This window comes from Stigmatopora argus, chromosome 15 (genome assembly GCF_051989625.1).
Source record: "Stigmatopora argus isolate UIUO_Sarg chromosome 15, RoL_Sarg_1.0, whole genome shotgun sequence".
NCBI classification, from domain to species: Eukaryota; Metazoa; Chordata; class Actinopteri; order Syngnathiformes; family Syngnathidae; genus Stigmatopora; species Stigmatopora argus.
Window position 1 is genome coordinate 3,732,773 of NC_135401.1, and position 21,295 is coordinate 3,754,067.

The 21,295-nt window shown below is 38.6% G+C and overlaps 4 protein-coding genes across 5 annotated transcripts in view; 2 read left to right on the top strand and 2 right to left on the bottom strand.

Annotated features, from left to right (window-relative positions):
- The window catches only part of prkd3 (protein kinase D3), a 28,577-nt gene extending 20,080 nt beyond the window's left edge, over window positions 1-8,497 (bottom strand). For both annotated transcript variants that reach the window (XM_077621287.1, XM_077621286.1), the window contains exons 1-2: window positions 8,191-8,497; window positions 6,083-6,668 (exon numbers count right to left, since the gene is read on the bottom strand). In XM_077621287.1, the coding sequence (XP_077477413.1) occupies window positions 6,083-6,361 (279 nt within the window). In that variant the 5' untranslated portion in view covers window positions 6,362-6,668; window positions 8,191-8,497. The remainder of the gene's footprint in view (window positions 1-6,082; window positions 6,669-8,190) is intronic.
- A 587-nt stretch (window positions 8,498-9,084) lies between these two features.
- Window positions 9,085-13,373, bottom strand: mocs3 (molybdenum cofactor synthesis 3). Its single transcript, XM_077620788.1, has 13 exons — window positions 13,155-13,373; window positions 12,331-12,466; window positions 12,158-12,250; window positions 11,507-11,627; window positions 11,053-11,131; window positions 10,874-10,987; window positions 10,698-10,806; window positions 10,555-10,617; window positions 10,295-10,458; window positions 10,132-10,179; window positions 9,847-9,943; window positions 9,646-9,753; window positions 9,085-9,278 (listed from the first exon to the last, which is right to left on the bottom strand). Exons 1-13 carry the CDS (start codon window positions 13,245-13,247, stop codon window positions 9,121-9,123), a joined length of 1,383 nt encoding a protein of 460 aa, XP_077476914.1. The 5' UTR covers window positions 13,248-13,373; the 3' UTR covers window positions 9,085-9,120.
- Window positions 13,374-13,531: 158 nt separating this feature from the next.
- On the top strand, window positions 13,532-17,542 carry qpct (glutaminyl-peptide cyclotransferase). Its single transcript, XM_077620791.1, has 7 exons — window positions 13,532-13,841; window positions 15,070-15,216; window positions 15,334-15,615; window positions 16,112-16,279; window positions 16,458-16,557; window positions 16,729-16,845; window positions 16,921-17,542. Exons 1-7 carry the CDS (start codon window positions 13,734-13,736, stop codon window positions 17,100-17,102), a joined length of 1,104 nt encoding a protein of 367 aa, XP_077476917.1. The 5' UTR covers window positions 13,532-13,733; the 3' UTR covers window positions 17,103-17,542.
- Window positions 17,543-18,196: 654 nt separating this feature from the next.
- Window positions 18,197-21,295, top strand: part of cnksr3 (cnksr family member 3) — a 29,430-nt gene continuing 26,331 nt past the window's right edge. Inside the window, exon 1 of the mRNA XM_077620789.1 lies at window positions 18,197-18,450. Within this exon, the coding sequence (XP_077476915.1) occupies window positions 18,399-18,450 (52 nt within the window). The 5' untranslated portion in view covers window positions 18,197-18,398. The remainder of the gene's footprint in view (window positions 18,451-21,295) is intronic.

Genomic DNA, 21,295 nt, shown 5'->3' on the forward strand with positions numbered 1-21,295 from the left:
AGAAAAATAAAAAAATAAAATCTAGATATTAGATCTAAAATGGTCTGGCCCGCATGAAATCAAGTTGACGTTAATGTGGCCCGCGAACCAACCCGAGTTTGACACCCTTGCTCTAGAGTCCTAGACTAACATTTACTTTGACATTTAGTTAACATTTAGTTCCAGTCATTCTCACTATATTACTGACAAATACTTAAGGCTAGAGATCTCCCAGATCCCAACCATGTGATCGGAAATAGAGATATAGTGTATATAGATGTATGTACTATAGGAATGCACGCTAAAGGGCAGGTTCCGTGAGTTTTAAAATCTAAAGACCCCTTTTTGTGTAGGCCAATGTTACACAGGGTGCACAGCTTGTAAAGACCTACCGGTCATCGGAGGCAGAAAAAGAGACCTGAAATAATGCAGGATTTTAATGCTAAAATACTTCCAACACTCGTTTTCTACTTCTGGTTTCACCTAATATTGCTTTCAGGCAGTCCAACGATGTTGTAACCCCTCAATTATTTGATTAAAAGGAATAAAAGAAACAATCCTGTTCTCCAGTAATCTTCTGTCAAAAGCGCCAAGGCAACGAAACAGAGTGGAGTTCTTGGTGGTGAGATCACTTTTTTGTTAGTCGCCGTTATACGCCGATGAGAGCCAGGTGGATTTTCAGCAAATGTGAATATATGCTCAGATGTCTGTTTTCAAAGTTTCAAGACAATCAGAGCTATCTCAACACTGTTTTAACATTTCAGCTGTTTTCTTTTCTGCAATTTTGTGTGCCTGTCTCCAGAAGAATCGCATACGTTAACATGTCCAGAGTCCAGGCAAAGAAGAGGAAGCTTGAGTCGCAGTATCTAAAGTTTCTCAGGAAGAGAGCGGAGTGATCCAGGACATGCTTGGCTCAGCTCTCGCACACCACTGATGATTTATAGCTGCAATCCTCTGCTTGAGAAATAGTATTTAACAGTGATGAATGGATTGAAAGAGATTGCAATGCAATGGCAAAATATAGCAGCATGTTGTTGCAGAGACCGACAAGTACGTATTAATGATTAAATTCTCTTTCACTTTGGGAGAAGAATAAAATCCCCATCAAAGGCCAACACGCAAGCTGTCACCTTTCTCGAAAAGAGAGCGAAAGGCAATATCTGCAAATGTTTAAACAGACGGGGAAGAATAATAGCAAGTGCAGTAGAGGGAGAAGCTATGTGAACATCGGCTGTGCAGACTGCACTGCCTCACTGACCACAGCAGATTGGAGAGCACGAGTAGTGAGAATATGGAAAAAAGGAGTGGCTTCAATAGGAACTGACCATCAACAAGTAGATCTCAGTGACAACGTGAATCGTACCAAGGGGTTTCTCTTTGCTAAACACTAAACTACTGGGAATAAAATTGTGTCTGTTTTTGGTTCCTAACTTCCTACCTACTAAGTCTCAATGAAAGTATTGGACAGAAAGCCAAAAATGCACCACCACTGTAAGATATTTAAAAAAAAAACACACACAAACGCCTGAACTGGAACAATACTATTAAATATGCAGATGCCACCTTAGTTTACAAAATCTTTCAACACAAAGCTCCTCCTTGACTGCAAGATTTTGTACCAAAAAATTCCACAACACATCAACAAAGGCTGGCTCTAGAGGTGACTGTGTAATTCAGCCAAAGCACCTTCTCTGTCTGCACATAACTGCAACTCAATACCAATTAACATACGTGAACTCCCATCTCTGAACATCTTCGCCAATCATCTTAAGGCGTGGCTTTTAAAACTAACAAAATTGCGATGACAACACTGTCTAAAACTGTGTGTGTGTCTAGTATGTGTCAACGTTTATCTTCGACCAACAAAAGGGACTAAAGATGTAAAATAGCCCTCGGCTACAATCTTACCTATTTACATAGATATGTTCATTAATATGTGCTGTCCCATATTAAATAAATCAAAATCAAGAGTCTTGTGGTACTAGGTACAGAAAAGAAACTTCCACCCCCTGTAATCCTGTTGTTTTAACATTAATTGCACTCCCGCTGCCACCTTTCTATTGTCTGACAGATGGTGCACGCCACTGTGAGACAGGAAAGGCAAACATTGCTGTGAAAACAACAGTGTAAGGCATTCTGTAACCTGTTGTAGCCATGACAATCAATACTGTCAAACTGATGGAGACGTTTAGCTAGACCAGTTTTTCCCAACCTTTTTTGAGGTGCGGTACATTTTTTTGCATTGAAAAATAGATCTCAAGGCACACCACCGGCTGAAAAACTATAATCTCAAACCCATGAAACAATTACGTTTCACCTTACATAAATAAGCAACAAAATATACTTAAATTTCAACATTTTACCATTTGAATCTTGTAATAGTAATATCTAAGATGTAATGTTCGTCCAATTTCAATTTTAATCTCAAAGTAGTTCAATTTTAATCAGGTAATATTACGTTTTTTCTCTCGGAATATTACAAATTATGAATCCTTGTAAATTCTAACGGCACACCGAGCTAGACAAAACGTCATGTGCACTTTTAATCATTAGCATCTGCATCCTTGTTACCTTTTAATAGTTGGTCAGCTGTGCTTAGTGAACTAAAGTTACAAGCATCGATGTAAATTCCTGATTTCTTCCATATTTGAGCAAAACAAAAAAAGGCCTATTGAGACATTTTTCCAACATATTTGAACATGCCAGGTTTGTTGATTAATACAACGAAAGTGAGTCATCCTGTTTCGGTTAATATAATCTTTGATCATAAATGTATTAATGGACCTTGATGGGAGTCTCTCCAGGCATAGCGGCGAATTACTACAGCTGACTGATTTGACAAGGGCAAAGTCAAAGAGACTTGATTAATAAATGGTTCAATTTACTATTGCCTAAAGAGTCAATACAATCACAATCACCAGCCATTCAGGCAGCAGAGATTGAATTGATGTGGGATAATCTCCCTTCGCTGGTTGAGTAAAGGGCATTCCAAAGCCAAGCAGCACTTGGTAGCAGCCCTATTGAGATGCTTTGGCACTGAATGAATGGCGGAGAATCAGATACTCTTCACGCCTCTTATGAGGCTCACTGCCCCAATCTTCCCTGCCCATCGCCCTTCGAGAGGACCACCCTTCTCCACTCGATCGTTGCCGAACTCTCGTGGCCAAGTCTTCTGTTCTGCCATGCCACTTTGAATTTAAAGGAGAATAAGGCAGCAGAAATGTGGACTGCAGATGGTAGAAATTACTTAGCTCACTTAACTTCAGAGCTTACAAACCCCCCCCCCCCCCCCCCCCCCCCCCCCACGCCTCCCCTCTCTCTCTCCCTTTTCCACAAATTACTCCAAGACTGGGGAAATTGATAGATTCCTTGTGCAAGAAAGCCTTTGAGTAACACATGGAAAACTTTTGTTTCTTCAGCAGTCCCAATTGTCATATCAAGTCAAGTAACTCCACGGCTTTTGAATATTTGTGTAAAGAACCCTGACAGTCAGTTGGAAAAGGGGCTGACAACATAACAATATGTATTCAAAATCAATACCAATAGTGCACATATTGACTCAAGACTGACCTGTTTTTGCTCACGTGGGAGCTGAATGGGCTTTGCAGGAAATGTCTGGCACCTTGTACAAACATTAATCCTTGTGTCAAAAGGGGGGTTATTAGAGGTGTTGATTTATTGTCGGTGTGTTTCTTCATCTTTCTCATTTGGTTCAAATATTATTTCACTATCCCAGGTACAAAAAAAATTCTGTGAGTGTAATGTAGCAAACAGTTTAGTGCAAAACTATCAAAATAATCCTGAAAATTAAACATTTCTGATTATAACAAATTGTAATAATAATAATCAACACTTTCACTGTTTATTTATGAATAGACCCTGCCTCTAGCTGAAAGAAAACCTTTGTCTTGTTAATTACAGAGACAGCTATTCCGTCCAAACCCAAAAATTAGGAGCTGCGGGACTGAAAAAAAAAAACTGTTGGGAAAATCTGTGGGTGAGGCAGATCTAAATTAAAATGAACCAGAACGAAAATTGAAGGGAAAGGTTTAATTTGTTCTTCCATTACTTTGGCCTAAAGTTTCCTTCCTGGAAAAAAAGCTAAACTATTTCCCTTTCAAAACCAACAAAGCAAGAAAATTCCTGTATTAGTCCACAAGTACCATAAAGCAGTTACCTACTAATGAGTGTATTTTCTGATTAAGAGAAAAAGTTTTAAAAATGCCATCAATATTGAGCTGGACCTGCATGTGAATTTAATAGATTTTAACCAGAATTTACCAATTTTACTAGAAAACCACATTTCCTCATAAATATGCCACACTAAATTAATTACAAGCCAAATTGAGTTTCTGGTGGCACACAGTTTATCTGATATTAAATTTTACAACTCAATAGCCTATGAAAAACTTTTCAAAAGACAGCAAAAAAAATCTGTGTTGTAGCAGGAGCATGAACAATGAACCACCAAACTGAGGGAGGTGACTCACTGTATTTGGATACAACTCTGAATACAAAACCTGCTGACACAGCATTTCATTGCCAGTGAATGAACACATTTAAGTTAGGATGATGAGTGACATTTTTTCTTTTTGCATGACAAAGATGAATCACATGGCGAGGCAGTACAATTTTTCCTAAACAGAGGAAACTAGCACAGAAGAACAGGGGTGGGTGCAATGGGTAAGATTACCACATTGCAAGTTAAATGCCTAACAGTCATTTTCCTGCCGCCAGACTGAGATTCTGCTGAATGGCGAGCTCTTGTAATGACCTTAACTACAGTCAGCGATCCTCAGGTATGAAGTGTTTTGCTATACGGCATGAGTAAGAAAAGATTCTCAATCGGTGTCCATTTCTTGCAAGTAGTGTGGCAAGAATGGAGTGAGTACAAAAGGCCTGCAGTCATAATTTCCATGGATATCAAAGCCATATGGCTGGTTTCATGCTGCAGCTGGTGCTGCGCACACTGTATTTAGGAAGGTTTAATAGAAGAAATGCACAACAATGTGGTTGAATGTTCTGGACGTGTTCCGTCGCAATGATGTCCGCAAAATTATAATGCATAAGGATTTATTGTATGGTAAGCAGAACATACTATGTGATAGTAGTATACTAGGAAACCAAAATCTGGTGTGCATATATACATATAGTATACACACACACCCATACATAGAGTGCTACCTCTGCTTATGAAATGTATTCATTCCAGAAGTGGTTTCATAACTTGGATTTTCCCTAAGTAGAGACGCATTTTACATGTAAAAGCTTTAATTGTAAGGGATTGTATTGTCTATCAAGAAATATAATGTACATTACTTAATACGTTGTTTTCCTACCATATATTTTGAATATTGTTTATTGTTCCACTGGACAGATTTGTTGTAATATTGTTTATCTTAAATGTTATTTTAGAGGTCAGTAGTTGTTAATTAACGTAGAAAATACTTTTTTCGTGACAACATGCTTAGTCCTATTATTGTGCTGCACACTTTGAACATTTTCATCAATTAGAATAATATAACAGTGACCTTCCCAAACATCCGAGGTCGTAACAGCTGATTAAAGTGCATTCTTTAATCACCATCCATCTATCGCCAATGATTAATTATAGTTAAAAATGGTGCAGCCATTGGATTATACAGAAGTGGTTACAAAAAACTGCGGATGCACTGCAATTTCATAGAAATGACATTAATAATTTAATGGGAATAGGAATTAACAAATAGGTTGTATTATTCCCTACAGCAATGAAATCTAAATTTGCACTTTCAAGAAAGCTGCAACTATATTTGACAGCAGTAACACTGCTGTAGTGATTAAGCGCGTTTGTGCAACTTTTGGGACCCAGACTGTCCACCATTGCTATTGTAAGGGCACTTGTGCTGTGTCAGTTTCAGGGCAGGAGGCCCAGATGTTTGTTTTGGACCACCTCAGTATGTAGATGAATATGGTCACTTGACAATACACATGCTGAGGCAGCATTTTGGTGCACTGCTGCCTTTAGAATTTGTTGCTTTAATTGTGATGGTTATGAATGCAATGTCAGAAAATGAATAAGACAAACATAGTCAAAAATGACCCAAAAATTTGAGACGCTTACCTTCTGGTCCACAATGGAGCACACGAGGTCTTTGACTGCAGATAGCGACTGGTCATTGCCCTCCAGGTTCACCGTCTCTCTGGTCAAACCAATCTGCAGTAGGAAGGACACCCCATGAAAAGAGCTACGGGAGTTGGTCGGGCTGGGGGCACTACTGTGTCCGTTGGACAGCCGCGTGTAGATTGGTCCAGCCAAGGATGGGGACAATGCGGGCGGCAAGGTCGGATGGAGAGAGTGGAGGAAGGCTCGAGGTAAGGACGGCGGAGAGGAGGCAGACATTGGCCTTTTTCCAATGGTGACACCCAACACTGAATGCTTGAGGGTTCAGTGATAGTATTTATTGTAGGGGATGTCTTTGGTATTCATGGGTTCTAGTGAGTCGCCATTGTGTGCTTTTGTACCGTGTCTCTTTGGATTGATTAATCGGGGAGAAAAGCACTGGTGACAGTTGAGCTGCACACTTGTTCATTAAATGGCAAAACAAAAAGGCCTAAGTCTCTTTGATATGGCTGCAGCAAATGTCATATCTTAAGGTGGTGCTCCTTGTCTTTACTGAAGTCACTAATCCACTCTGACCACAGGAAGCCTGTAAGCAAAAATGCAGATTTACACATTTGTTATAAACAAAAAACACACACGCAAATCGCATTTTAACACTGTGTACTGGATTTTTATGCACTATAATGTGCATTGGAGTATGAGGCACACCTTCAATAGACAGCCTATTTTAAAATGATTTCCTTATACAAGGCCCATCACATTATAAGACGCAGTAGATGTAGCAGAAGTAGTGGTATTTAACCAATATTGACCCTTGTGAGGATAAGCGGTACAGAAAATTAATGATCCATATATAAAGTTAATCGGATTGTGAGGTGCACTGTCGGAATGTGAGGAAATTGAAGTCTTTACGGTGCAGAAAATACGGTGCATAAGGACAGAATACAGTAATCGCTCAAATCTTGCAGTTAATGAGACCAGACATGACCACGATAATCGAAAAAAAATTGCCATGTAGGGTCAATCCTATTATAACTTTTTCTTCTCAGTGATGATTCCTAGTAGCAAGTGCCTTATGCTTACGAGTTTCAGCGTGGATTTTCACATTTTTATGAATTATATATATATATATATATATATATATATATATATATATATATATATATATATATATATATATATATATATATATATATATATATATATATATATATATATATATATATATATATATATATATATATATATATATATATATATATATATATATATATATATATATATATATATATATATATATATATATATATATATATATATATATATATATATATATATAATTAATATCAGGGGAAATCGCAAAGTAGTGAATTTGCGATAAGTGAAGACGCGATAATCGAGGGATTACTGTACACTGATTTGCAAATCATTTTCAACATATCCTCATCTGAATGCTAGATTTGTAAGCAAAACGTTCCTTATTCATTCGTTCATTATACAGTAGCGTCTTGCCAACTTTATCCAATCACTTTGCGAGGAAAAGTGCTTGATACGTGACCAGATGCATATCATTTGGCTTTCCATATTAAAAGTGACAACCTTGCATTGGGTGCGCAGAATAAAAACGTGAGCACTTTTTTGAGCGTCGTAAGGCGGACTGCACGGGAACAGGTTGAGAAATTGATCTTATTGCTTGAGTGTGAGAATGGCCTGAATTGTGGGAGAGACGAAAGTTGAGGATCCGGCCACATACAGAATACAGACAGCTCTTGTAGTTCTCCATAGGAGGGTCGATGTAGCGAGTCCAACTGCTAACCTTCTGGTGAGCTTTGATCAGTTTAGCATGGATGAAACTAAAAGCACAATAGTACTTATTTCCAACAGGAAAACGAAATCAACTCTAACATCTGGGATGAAAACTCCAACACGATTACATCTTCCCACCTTTGATTCATATACTGGTGACAGAACACAGGCAGACCGCGCAAAACACGAGTTACACAAGCGTCAACAACAGCGTCAAGCGGACGATTCACATTCAGTGGGACATTTAATGAGACGATCCGAAGACTAGCGTCAACTTAATTGTTTTAAATGCGATACTTTACCTTCACAGTCAACGAAGGACGCATTTCTCTCCAATGCAAGTGGACCGAACAAACTTTGAATCTCCATCAACTGCGGAAAGCGGGGTCTCGAGTTAAACTCGTACTTGATTAAAAGTCGTCGAAGAAAACGCTACTTCAATAAATCGAACGCAAAAAGAACACCTTGCGTAAAGGCAGTTTACGATCGATCGAACCATCCATTAAGTTTTTTCTCTCTTATCGCTGTTTCCGATACTGTAGTAAATTCATGCGCATCTTATTATCCGTCCAGCTGCGTCTACTCCCCCTGTTCCACTACAGGCGAGAGTGGGGGCTCATGGGAGTTGTAGTCTTTTTAAACCGCCCCTACAGTTAAACTAACGTTTAGGCAGCAACCCATTTAAACTACAACTCTTTTGGCACAATGGCGCCCTGAGAAACCGACTTCACTGCGCATGCGCCTGCATTTTCTGTTATTTCAACTTTATCCATTTTGAAGGAAGAAAATGTTGGTTCATCTAAACCGGAAGCGTTTTCTGACACATTTTAGGATAAAAAGTCACTAAAGGGGATGAGAACAGGCATCACTGTTACTTAATCGAAGTATAATTCCCATTTCTCGAACAAATATGGATTTTCCATGTAATATAACGGGAGGAGGAGGGGGGGGGGGGTGCTATTAGGGCAACACGTGGACAAACAAAATTATTAGATAAAACGTTTCCCAGCCCGTCAACTTGTAAACAAGAGGGTCATTATTGTTCAAGAATGCATGTTATCTAACTGTCACTTTGATTTTTCCCCCCCTTTACATAAAAGTCAATACATAACTTTCACCGCTGGTTACATCCTGACCTCTTTATTCAGCCATCAATGTCAGTGATTGAGTTAATGAATCACAAACAATACAAAGCATAAAAACGTAATGAGCATTTATTTTTCAGAAACAAGTCAATACTGTGGGAATGTGGGGTCTATCCTCTGCGCCCATGCCATTAGGCCTCCGCAGATGTCTTTCACTGTCATGTTTCCCACTTCTGATCCGCTCATCTTCCTTAAAAGTTGCACACCCTTTTGGGAGTCGTTGCCCATCTTACAAATGACATAAACTGGAAGAAACCACAGAGATACTTTTGGCAAAAGAATTACATTCCCACAGATCTATAGGGGATGGCATGTTTGTACATAGATCATATTCATAAAAATGGTTCTGGCTTTGCAATAAAGTTGTTTTTCCCATGTTATGGGTACAAGATTGCAGACTACACATCAGGCTCAAAACATACTGTTTATGAACATATTGCATGCAGCCAACTACAGAGTATACAATGTAGTTGCAGCAACATCTAAATCAGATAGAATAGGCCCTTATGATCATTGCACAAACCAAATTTAAAGTGCATAAATAAATTTAAAAAAAATAAAAACAAATACACAAGAACCCCCATAATTACTGTAAACATTTTGTTATGTTACCTGGGGGCCAGCAGACACCAACCATCTGCTGTTTCAATTGGCCAATGCTCTTCTCGAGTAACTGCATATCTTCCTTCTTCCTCCCTTCTAAACATGAGAGCGGTATGTCTGGCAACAATGTCAGGAGAATAATCACAAAGAAAATGAGGTACATTACGTCAAATGAGACTGATTTTTAGGCCTCAATCTGCTGAAGGATACTCAGCGAGTTGGGTAAATGGCATATATCCACTTCCACAAGAGGGCGCACATCTAAAAGGAGATGAGGCTCTGCCTTGTCCACAACGGATTTGTAATCCTGGAATTACAATGAAACATTCATGAATGCAAAAACAACCACGTCATTTGTAAGGAGTTCCTTGGCTAGTTTTTTTTAAAAGGAAATCATATGCATATCTGACATTAGAAGATTCTGGGAGAACATTATAAGTAATGGTGGAATAAACAGCACATAAAACAGGGAGGGATGATCAAAAAGTTCTTCACCTGCACTGTGATCCTCTGATCTCTGGGCAGCAGGTTGAGTTTGCGACACTGAAAGCACACACGCCCCAAAAATAATATATGTCAAATGAACAACAACAGCATTTATTGGATTCAGATTAAAATGCATTAGTAACTTTCGATTCATAGTGAGATTTAGATCAACCTTATCTGTTGCGTTGGAACCACAGAAGGCTTCATAGTCGACTAGCTGGGTTATGCTAGGCTTCTCCCCACACACCACGCATTCCGACTGCTTGGGCCGCAACCTAATAGACCTGAACCTGGCACTTGGTGCATCAAACATCACCAGCTGCTGGCCACAGGAAGCTGACATGTGGTTAAGGTAAAAACGTTTTCATAAACACTTTTTTTTTTCTACAAATCAAACTCTAACAACAATATAGCATGCCCGATTTTAGATACATCCATGTCCAGAAGCTATCTTGAGAACCTCCAAAGCTTGAAAGCAGCCCATTATGCCTGGCACTAAAAGATAAGTGGACATTTTTACCAATAAGCAGCATTAATAATGTCGGAAAAAGAGGTAAAGTATTCTGGGAACTCACCAACTCCTAATACCCCTCCATCAGAACAGTTTGTTACCATCTCTGGGGGTGGGGGTACTGGATAGAGGCATCTGTAGCAAGGGCCTCCATCATAGTTATACACGGTCAACTGGAGACAAGAAAACAAGACGTTCAAGCTATGAAGGATGGTGATTTACTAGAAGAAAATATCTTACTTGTCCCTCCAATCTGAGTGCGCTCGCTGATACTAGAGGCTTGCCGCTTAGCACACAGGCGTCATTGACAAGATAACGGGTCGGGACATTGTCTGAACAATCAGCCACAATGTCATACATGAAGTGATGTCAAGGCATGTAAGAAAGACTTCAAGACACCCAAAATTGGCGTGAACAGGATACTGTTGAATGAGTTCCAAGGCGTTTTCAGGTGAAAGCTGTAAATGGTAAGGAATGCATTCCACTGTTGAGTTCAACCTGTGAGGTTCCATTCAAAAGTAGAAATTAACTCTCACAAAGCACAGAAACATTTCAATGAATGTAAAAAGTGATGTGAAATAGGTGGACAGTGGAATATTATCTGAGTTGCATTTTGCTGTGTTTACAGAGTACCGCAAACTAGCAAATATACACCCAGATATAACCTTTGGTGAGACCTGAAAGTGTTTGCACTAAGAGACCTTCAGTGTCACAAACAGCAGTTCAACTACATAGTTTGCCATACAGTAAGTACCCAGTCTAGGTTTTTCGTAGTTTAAATTCACTGTTCATTATGTGAAAAATTAAAACCTAAAATAGCTGGCATGCATCTGTGCTTGGCATTAAGGTGAGCGTACAGGACACACACATCACCTTTGAACAGCAATGGCTGCCGACAGAGCTTTAGCCTTATTTTGGTTCTCCTCGCTGTGTAGCACTTGTCTATGCAGATTACTGAGCTCCACCTCATCGTAGTCCAACAGACCCAGACGTCCTGTGGAGGAGGAACACGAATGAAACAAATCAATTCCAAATTGAGGTTAAATTTAATTGCAGTGGAATTTGTAATCGACACCGATGAATTGACTAAAACACGGTGGTTTGAGGAATCATGCATGACGTTGAACAAGCTGTCGTACATCAGCATATTGTTCCAGATTTCAGCATAACTCATGAGAGTTTAACTCTGCGTCAGGGGATTAACATTCTTTGGCGTTTTTGCGGTTTCTTTTCCAAAACAAACACCGGGCTCGACATGGTGTTAAAAGAAAAACACAAGAGACCATTAAGAAAGTCAAAAACCTTGGTTTGTGTTACACCTCCATTATTCATCATGTTTGGACTTAGAGTTCATTGTTTTGACGTTATATATTATGTATTGTGGGGGTGTCCAATGTACGATCTGTGGTCTGTTTGTTATTTGCTCGCAGCAAATGATAAAGGCATAATTAAAATGCTATTTATTTTATGTTTTGTCTAATCGGAACAAGTGTTAATTTAGTTAGGGCAAAATCTACTACTTACCTATACCTGCAGCTGCTAAATACTGAGCGAGAGGACAACCCAGTCCTCCACAGCCAACAATCAGTACAGATGTTTTGGATAGGTTGAGCTGTCCTGTGGACAAATTAAGAATAGAATCTTGTTTGCATCTTGTTTTGACATTATCATCCCAACGAGTATAAACAGTATTTTACCTTGCACACCAAACTCAGGTAGGAGTAGCTGCCTGCTGTATCTCATGATGTCTTCATTGGAGAGAGATGATTTGGCTATTAGCGGTGGGAGGGGTGTCCCTCTGAAAAGCAACTCTGGGGCTAAAGTTGGCTTTTTCTAGAAAATAATCAGGAAAGAACATAATAGCTTAGAAATCCCAATTTATCCGATCAAATGAAACTGGCTGCTGTCAAAGATGACACACAGCGCTAATTTATATAAATAAATATTTTGAAACCCATAATTCGTTATTTTATTTGATATGTTAAGTTTTGATTCTTCTTTTCTTAACCTTCTATCGTCACAATTAATTTTACATTGTTTTGATTTTTTTCTTTTTCTTCTTTTCTCAAGTATTCCAGTAAAAAAAAACTCTTTCCTTATATGTAAAAAATAGTGATACTGTTAAATTTGCAAAGGTTTTGATATTAAACAGCTAGCATTTAAACAGTTAACAATGGTAACACTGAATAAATAAAAGCCCCCTTGTTGCACAATATCATGAGCTCCAGCAGTGATATGATCACGAGTATTAACATTTATATACCATCCATCTGCTTCTAATTATTTGAAGCCACTTTGGTAGTTTCTAAACTTGCTTTTTAAATATGAATCATTATAGTAGTAGTACTATTATATAGACTGACATGCACCAATACACTGACAAAAGAACAATCAGCGATAGTCCATAAAGTAAATGAGTATTTATGGCAAATATTTGTTGTTCATATACAATCAACACAAGAAAAAAATCAATACATAATATAGTGCATTTCAGATTGACAGTCACAAAAACACACTGTACCTTTTCGAACAAGGCCAATTTATTCTTCAGACTAGCAATCTCTTCCTCCTGCTTTCTTAGCTGAGCCTTCAAATAGCCTAATTCCTCATCCATCACGGATAAAACTCTTGTTTTGTTATGTTACGGTTTTCCAAAACCTGCGTGTTACACGCGAGCCCGAGCAGCACTTCCGCATTGATCACGTGGCTACGAAACCACGTGACCCAATGCCTTGTTATGATCGGTTTATTTATTTACAAACTTTCCACTGTTTATTTTGACTTTTCTCTTTGTTTATATAAACACTGTATAAATACCTTGTAAATACCACAAATTCCAATCACATTCTCACAAATGAATGGAAATATAAAAAAAATACTATGGTGGCTTCATGAATTAGACAAAGTTGAAGAGGCGAAGACGTGATATTTAATAGTTGAGAGTGTAGGAAAAAAAGATCGCTGTCGATAAATTCCACGTGTACCGACCTCCCTCGGACGCGCATACACGTCCACGCGCATAGCGGATGATTATTGCGAGAGCGAGCTCCCTGCTGCCTTTCACATGATCTGAATTGTATTCACTATTCAGGGAGAGAAGATGGCCGAGTGGGACCAGGGTTCTTCTATAATACGATTTTTTGCTACCATTGCAATCTTAGCAACATTCATCCAATGCTCCAATGGAATACCCTGGACACAAGAAAAGGTAAGTCATTTAAATATCCTTCTGCGATTTTACAAGAAGTGCCTATGAAAGCTCGCAGTGTTTTTGCAGCCAGACGGAGTATAACAACACTTTAATATCAACATCGTGCTAATCAAAAACTGAAAATTTATTTTAAGGTTAAACATAACACCACTGTCTGTAATGTAATAAATATGTTCATTAATATGTGTTGTCCCCTTATTAAATAAATAAAATTCAATTTTTGTGGTTTATGCCATGTTTTTATCATTGTCCCGACATATTGAAATGTTTGAGACTATTTAGTTATTTAATTCTGAAAATGGTTGTATGTATTTTTGGTGTAACACTATACTACTACACTCATAAAATCTCACTAAAAGTTGTCGTTTTACTAATAGTAGTAATATCATTACCATTATTGTTATGATTACAAATAACTGATTCACGTTCTCATATAAGGACTTACTGTGTATTGTCGATATGAATGAATTAAGTTATTTTGTTAATGGATCATTCAACACATTTCATCATTGCTTCAAAAGATCAGGCCTACCTAGTCATAGATCACCATTTCTGCTCATCCTATGATTTTATCCCGCATGTACATAGTTGCCATGGCAGCACCGTCCCTAGACATTGATCTTCCAATTGCAGGGCTCAGTATTTATAGATCTCAAGTGGACCCCAATTTAACCCTCTCTGGGTTGAGTGAACCATGGCTGTCTGCAAGGCCATGTTATGTTTACAACCACATAATAACACTCTACATTGGGCGCTATGCTACACAGTAATTATTCAATAAGAGCAGGAATTTTCCAACTAAAAACAGCTTTTTCATATAGAAAAGAACATGCTTTCTGCTGTGCCTGTCCATGCTAACATTATGGTTTGCTCAGTTTTAAAAGCCTGTTTCCAAGGTAACCACACTTCTCTCCAATTTGAACTTTGAAACCAAGTCCATAAGAGCCACTGGCATAAGCGGATCAATATGTTTTCTTCAACCATAATTGCATTTCAGAGCAAAACAAAATTTGCTATTATCTTTATAAATGAGTCAATTAGCGCTCCAGGCTGCGAGCATAGTTTTGATTGACGAGTTTTACAGTAACTTTCGATTTTTTGTTCAGCATCTTTAAATACCTTTTTATAATTTCACAATGTTATATGAATCAATCAAAGAAGGTTACTGTCTGGCAGGCCGATAATACCAAACTAATGCAAACAAAGCCACTCTGCTCTGGTTCAGTTTCATCACCAGGCAGTTACGCTAACGCCCGATGAAGTCCGGACAGCCTTGTCTCGCACAGACTTGACACAGATGTGGCAGAGGGACCTGAGGCCATTGCTTGTTGCCAGGTATCCGGGCTCTGCAGGCAACCAAGCTGTGCAGCAAGTGAGTTGATGTTAACATCTTCCTCAATCTAAACAACAATATTTCCAGAAAATCTGTCCCGATCACATCATTTTCAGCACTAACACTAACACAAAGTTTAATATCTCTTCATTTCAGCATATTAAAACCACCCTCAAATCTCTGGGAGCTGGCTGGGACGTGACGGAGGACCGGTTTATTTCCCAGACGCCTTACGGGCCAATTCCTTTCACCAACCTCATTGTCACCCTCAACCCATCAGCCAAGCGCCGCCTGGTCCTGGCCTGTCACTACGACTCCAAATACTACGCGCCGCAATGGCACGGTATGGAGTTTCTAGGTGCCACTGATTCTGCTGTCCCCTGCGCCATGATGCTGGAACTAGCACGAGCCCTAGATGGGGAGCTGAAAAATCAAAAGGTACTGTCTTGTCTATTACTTAATGGGGCAAGATAAAATGGGAAAATTTTGAGTAAAGACCCAAGGTTTCTCTCCGAGCACAAATCAAATTTTAAGGCTATGAATATATTTGCCAGCACTGTTAAAAAACAACACACTTAACATTCTCGCCACCCTCTCCGTTGCCCTTTCCATCCCCACATCTTTCAGAATGGACAGTGACGAGTCCTGGGACATTCACTGCTGAGCCAAAGTATGTGTTTACAGGGTTTAAATGTCCATCAAAAAGGTCTATGGGGAACTGGAATTCCATTGTAACCGAATTTACTTCCAGAATACATATGCACTCGAGCTTCTTTCTTCCGTTCCTCTTTTCAATCTATGGTTCTTCGGTTTCACTGTACTTGCACAACAATAAAAATTCTCTGGTAACAAAAATATCTCCACTAGAGATCAACAAACTGTTTAGAAATCAAAATGATGCATTTCCCGTTCTGCCAATTTCCCCCTTGTTTAGGCCTCCTTCACCAACCTGACGTTGCAATTGATTTTCTTTGATGGAGAGGAAGCTTTCTTCCACTGGAGCCCTAATGACTCTCTGTACGGCTCCCGTCACCTGGCACAAAAGATGCAAAACACCCCTCATCCGTCAGAAGTTGCGGACACCAATCAACTGGACGGCATAGTACGTACAGACCTATTTGTTTTTATATTTCTTTTGAACAGCTAGTACAGGATTATCACAATAAGTTTGCATTTGAGCAGGAGTGTGTTATCATTTTATACTCACTTGACCTGCGCCTGCATGTGTACAGTAGTCATTAAAAATGGGACATTCTGCATTTGTGTTGCTTCTCTTCCAGGATATGTTTGTATTATTGGACCTGATTGGGGGCCCGAGCCCAAGATTTGGTAACCAGTTCCCAGCGACAACGTACTGGCTCACCCGGCTGCAGAGCATAGGTGGTTTTGCTTTCTTCTAACATTAAACAATAGGTACTTTCCATTAGTACGCCACCAAACTAGTTCAAGCAGATTGGCAGAGAAACCTTTATCATCACATTGATCAATATCAAACGTACCTTATCATGTCCACAACTATTTCTCACCAATATTTTTACTGTCAACCATCAGAAAAACGTCTTCACTCTATGAACCAATTGGAAAACCATCCGGACAGCGCTGAATACTTCTGGCCAGATCGACCTATTGGGCCCATTGATGACGATCACATACCGTTCCTGAGCAGAGGTAAACGCTGCAAACTAGTACTCAAAATTTTAATGTCTGATAGGAAATCTTCATTTTTTTGTGCCTCTTTATCAGGTGTCCGGATTCTCCATCTCATTCCCTCTCCTTTCCCCGCTGTGTGGCACACATTCAATGACAATGAGCAGAACCTGGATCGACCCACCATTGCGAACCTCAACAAGATTTTACAGATCTTTGTCCTGGAGTATCTTAACGTCCGTCCTGTCAATACTGCAGATGTAGTAGCAGCCATGTAGGGTTGCCATGTGTATTTTGTTGATAATGCAAATGTATAAACCTATGATGGAAGGTTGAATTTTAACATTTGGCTACAGAGAACGTGAATTGTCTTATTTGGAAGCGTAATGAATGTGAATTTTACACGTCTTCTGTTCAATCCCAATATTGAAGATTTTTGCTGAGGAAAATGTATTGCGTGTATACACAATGTATACACTATATAGCTTGCATTTAAGGCTTTAATTCAGAATTGTTTGAATTTTCTGACCTCACAAGTACTCACATACATGTAGTAGAATCAAGAGTTAAGTTTTAGTCATGTGATGAGACTAAATGTTATGTGACGTTGTCTTCTATACTTCATCTCCACCAATGTTTACATGCGTAAATGAAGCTTTAAATGAGGAGTATGTGGATATAATGCAAAATAAATAAGAGCATATGCTGGTGTACGCTATTTGCCTGCCTAAATTTATTGAAGTCAGATTTTAATACAATAGAAAATGATTTATGTTTTTCCTTGCAGAATGATGGGTTACCAACAGAGGGTAGCATAATCCTTTATCTATCCCATCATTATGATTTCCAAATCTTCAACTTTTATGACGGAAGTCTACCGTGAATGGCATTTTGAACAATGACATAGAAGTAAACGCAAATATAATAACTGCTTATGATGTGATCATGACTATTATCTGCATTCAATACGTCGTATGCCGATAAACATTTACGATAGCTTTGTAGAATACCCCTCCCTGCTCGGTGGATTCATTATAATTGCACAAAACAAGCGTTAAAAAATGAATGCACAAGAAAAAATAATATTAAATGTTACAGAACAGGTTGAACACGCCCCTTGTTTCAAATAAAGCCGGTGAATGAAAATTCACACTCGTCACTGCGATGCTTTTGTGACACTGTGTAAACTTTATTTTCGTAACTATTTGTAATATATTAAATTAACTGATTTGTCTTATAATTAAAGAACGCATGGCAAGAGTAAAACTACTTTCTGTAAAAGTAGTTTTGAGGATGAAGCGATGTAAAAATGTGTTTTGGTCATTGTTTGTTGACATTTTTACGAGATGTACGTGAAGGCAGCATCGTGCGGCACATTTCCCACACACATACACGCACACGCACGGGTCGAAGAGTAGTTGTGGGGGATTTCAACTCTACTTCGGGCATGATGAGAGTGTTTTTGTGAATGAACAGACTCGTAGACTAAAACAATAGAAAAAAACTTATTATGAGAATGTGACTACTAGCAGCATCGCCAAAGTATTTCATCAAGTACGTGCATTCAAGAAAGCATGGAGCCGATAACAAAGTGGACAGCAATGCAAGTTGTAGACTGGATGAAAGGTAAGCTTTATTTCCTTTTGATTGCTATATTTCAATAAGTAAACTGTATTTTGTCTAAATGTTGTCTTATTATAACATTTATTTGAGAAATCGTCCTTTCCATTTGCTGCCAGTTTCGTAGAAACTGTGACAACAGCACTCAACAATGTCACCCAGTTTTACATGTCAACCAGTGACGCCTCTTATAGTCAGCTGTTACACATTAGTAAAAGTTATGTTTTCTTATTAAATACATTTTATGAATAGCAGCAAATGAGCTGGAATCTATAAACAAACGTGCTGAGTATCTCAATTTGAGGGCAACACACAGGCACTCTGTCATTTGCAACCTGGATCTTTACTCAAAAATTACCAAGTTTCAGCCTAGGCATTATTTACCCTTTAAAACTATTTCAATGCATTCCATGTATTTGGAAGCCATTTTAAAGGTCTTTTTATTGGTTCCTCAAACTCACTAACCCTGATTATTCTTTTTTATACCTGGTCCCAGTCACCACAAAGATATTTGCAGTGAAATGTCAAATGGTATGTGAGGTATGGGTAGAAGTATTCACACTCCCATTTGTTGTATTTGCCAAATTGACTTATAAGGAAATTGTTTTTTGTTGATTGTCCTAACAGCCAAAACACCCTCTTTTTTATTTCAGTACCAGGTGACACGTTGCTGATTATGGTCTGCTTGAAGCCAGTCTGGCAGTTTTCATGGTTTCAGTCATGGTTGGTAGGGAAAAAAGGATTGTAGAGGGGGATATTTAAGTCTGGAAAAAGCCAAGCCAGGACATGCATGGAAGGGGGGATTAGTTGACACGGGTCCCGTTGCTGTCAGTCTTTCTGAAAATGGGAATCAGAGATTGTCTTTATGGGTCTTAACAGCATGAACATTCAGATCAGAAGAGGTGTACATATTATTGTTACAACTATTCATAGCCAAACTTTAGGATGTTGAACAACAGCATCAATGTGTACTTTTTCATGTGCAACAACGTGCAAATTGCTCGACTTTATTATGCAATCAGATAACAACCTGTCATTAAAAGTAGTGATGGCGCAATCAGGTTTTGATCCAAGTCTGAGCATTGAAGGTGGGTGGAGTTAGTTTGTTTTGTTAGCCATGTAAATTTCAACCTTGCTCTGAACAGGTGGAAAGTTTTACTTCCAGTTGAAATTCAAACACTATTTCCAGCATTGAATAGCTTTATACATGGTTCTGATTTTGATAACTGCACAGAAAAGATTTCAACCACAAATCTGAAAAAAGAGGTTGCAAAAATGCCAGCTTTTACAGATGTGACACAACTGTGTTAACTTTGAATGCCATAAGTTGTGCATGGTTTAAAAATGAATTGTGTTTCTCCTTTTAATTGACATAATGCGACGCTCATCTTTTATATACCGTATTTTCCGGACTATAATGCACTTTTTCACAGGATGAGCCTGCAACTTATATACTCAAGTGCGACTTATGCCTTTTATTTTTTTTGTTCACCCTGCCTGCCAGCAGCACTAATTGTGTTTTTTTGCAAAACAACGGTTAACGTGGTGCCTATTTTATCTCTTGTTCCGTATCTGACTATTAGTTTAACATAATTTTTTTTGCATCTGATCAATTAAAAAATATGCCGCTCAAAAATGCAATTTATACTCCAGTGCGACATGCATATATTTTTTCCCTTCCATTCTGTTATTTGCTGCATTTACATGTAAACGCTATTATTTATTTTAGTCCCCAAATCACCATATAGCCAAAATAACACTATTGATCTTTTTTTTTTTATCGGCCATGAGTTGTTGCTCTGTGTGAGAATAAAAATTTAAAAAACAGCTGTAAATTCTCTATACATTTGCGGTCATTTGCTTCAGATTTTTTTTCTCTGAGGTACAGTGAACCTCTTTGTATATTGAAGCAGTTGTTAATCACATTCATTGTTTGAGGAGATCAAGCAGTGGCTGGTGGTTGTTTATTGCCAGTGAAAGGGCTATTGGTCCTTTCAATTTAAACACTGTCATCTTTTGTCTCGGGGTCTGGAGATGCCCTCAAGGGTCTTTCCTCCACCACAAGCTCTGATCTTTCAGTTTGTCTTCTGGTGTCATGTGATCAATCTGTCACAAGTTGCACATTCAGAGTTTTATCAAGCAATTATTTCGGGTAAAGTCATATGTGATCATTTAATCAATAATAATTTGGTGTTAAAAAATGCCACGAGTCTTTCACGTGGTGCTTCGCCCATTTTTTTCATTTTTCAAATATTTTAGCTAAAGGCTTTAAGGGTTGGCACCGCACAAAGGTTGTTGGGCTGCTGAAGAGTTTCTCGTTTAACAAACATTTTGTTTTTTTCTTTCCCTCCGTTGGTTTGTTGTTCCTGCAAGTCAGCCTGCCAAATTTAGACGAGGCATTCCAAACATGCAAACCTGCACAACTGCAGTTTGACGCCTGGTTTTTAAACCATTGTTTTAATAAGCTTCAACTGCATAAACTTGAGTTAATGTCCGGATGAACTGGATGTTCTCCACAGTATACACGATACCCAAATACAGACAGTTTAAAAAATGTAAATTTTCCAGAAGTTTAATAACATACGGTTGTGTATACCAATGAAATACAGAATCGCCCTTCCCCACAAAATCTGAACCTTTCAATTCTCACTCTCACCAAGTGTTGGCTGTCTCTTTCCTGTTTCTCAACTCCTTGTGACATCAAAGTGTAAAAGAAGTAATTAGCTTTTTGGCAGAGGTGACAAACGAGGCAAGTATGCTTTTCCACCTGAAAAATGGCAGGATTAGTTCATGGCCCGCACTTGCGAAGTAGCCTCTCTTAAAACAATACTAGTCTGGGCGATGATCAATT